This window comes from Pyricularia pennisetigena, chromosome 6, assembly GCF_004337985.1.
Source record: "Pyricularia pennisetigena strain Br36 chromosome 6, whole genome shotgun sequence".
In the NCBI taxonomy this organism is placed as follows: domain Eukaryota; kingdom Fungi; phylum Ascomycota; class Sordariomycetes; order Magnaporthales; family Pyriculariaceae; genus Pyricularia; species Pyricularia pennisetigena.
In genome coordinates, this window is record NC_043744.1 from 2,018,151 (window position 1) to 2,019,365 (window position 1,215).

At 53.7% G+C, this 1,215-nt stretch overlaps 1 protein-coding gene across 1 annotated transcript; it reads right to left on the reverse strand.

Moving 5' to 3' along the window:
• Positions 1-81: 81 nt before the first annotated feature.
• PpBr36_04416 (uncharacterized protein) lies at positions 82-1,139 on the reverse strand (the record flags this gene model as incomplete). Its single annotated transcript, XM_029891576.1, has 2 exons — positions 82-250; positions 325-1,139. Coding segments are annotated over 2 exons (984 nt in total), but the record flags the coding sequence as incomplete, so codon positions are not given.
• Between the last annotated feature and the right edge of the window lie 76 nt (positions 1,140-1,215).

Here is a 1,215-nt window from a genome sequence, read left to right on the forward strand (position 1 = left end):
AAAAAAAAAAAAAAACACAATAACATAACAAATTTGAAGCCTGTTTGCCCCCAGAATCAACTCTTTTCTGAGTTGCATGGACTAGTTGACTTTATCAGTGACGACCTGCTTCATCAGCTCCCGGTTATCACTGTAGTCAATGTTGACGTCGACTATCGAGAGCCCGTCCCAGGCAATAGCCTCTTTCAGTGTAGCCTCTAGCTGGCTGGGGTTGTCGATGCGGAACCCCTTGGCGCCATACGCCTCGGCCCTGTGGAAACGACCGTGTCAGTAACGAGAAATAGAATACGGCTGTTTGGTATTTGGTGGGTCTTCACAGCTTACAGCTTCACGAAATCAACGTTTCCGAGCCCGGTGCCCGAAGTGCGGCCATATTTGATCTGCTCTTGGAAACCGACCATGTCGTAACTTTGGTCGTTCCAGATTATGTGGCAGATGTTGGCCTTGACTGCGACGGCCGTGGCGCATTCCGCCATTGAAAACTGAAAGCCTCCATCTCCACTGATGGAAATGACCTTGGACGAGCACGGAGGGTCTTGTGCAAGCGACGCCCCGATGGCCCAAGGCAGCGCCACCCCCAGAGTTTGCTGCGCGTTGGACACCAGGAACGTCTTGGGGACGTAAGAGTAGAAGAAGCGGCAGAAGTAAATGTAGACGGAGCCGACATCGCAGGATATGGTCGGTGTCTGGTTAAAAGACTCTACTTGCTGCTGAAGGACCTTGATAAAGTGCAGGGGATGCACCTTCCCAGTGTCCGGGCACGGCGAGGGGCACGCCTTGGGGCCAGTCTCCCAGGCATGTAGTGCGCCAAAGAGCTTCTTGGCAACGACTGTCTCGTGAGGACGGGTCACGGTCTGCAGACGAGTGTTGAGCACAGCCAAATTATCAGAAAGCGACCCGATCAGCTCCAGGCTCGGCTCGTAGTGCGCCCCAAAGGTTGCCCTGTGGTAATCCATGTGGATGATATCGACCTCGCGCTCTCCGGGGTTCCACGACTCGGCATCGTACTCTATTTCGTCGTACCCTATTGTAATGACAAGGTCTGCATGGCTGAGAAGTTCATCGCCCGGCTGGTTCCTCCATAGACCTATACGGCCAAAGAACAGATGTGCCAGATCCCGGGAGATGGCACCAGCGGCCTATGAAAATCAGGCTCACTTAGTCGTCCGACAAGCAAAACAGCCGGTTGTCAAGCCCGACATAAAGGTTTGGGGG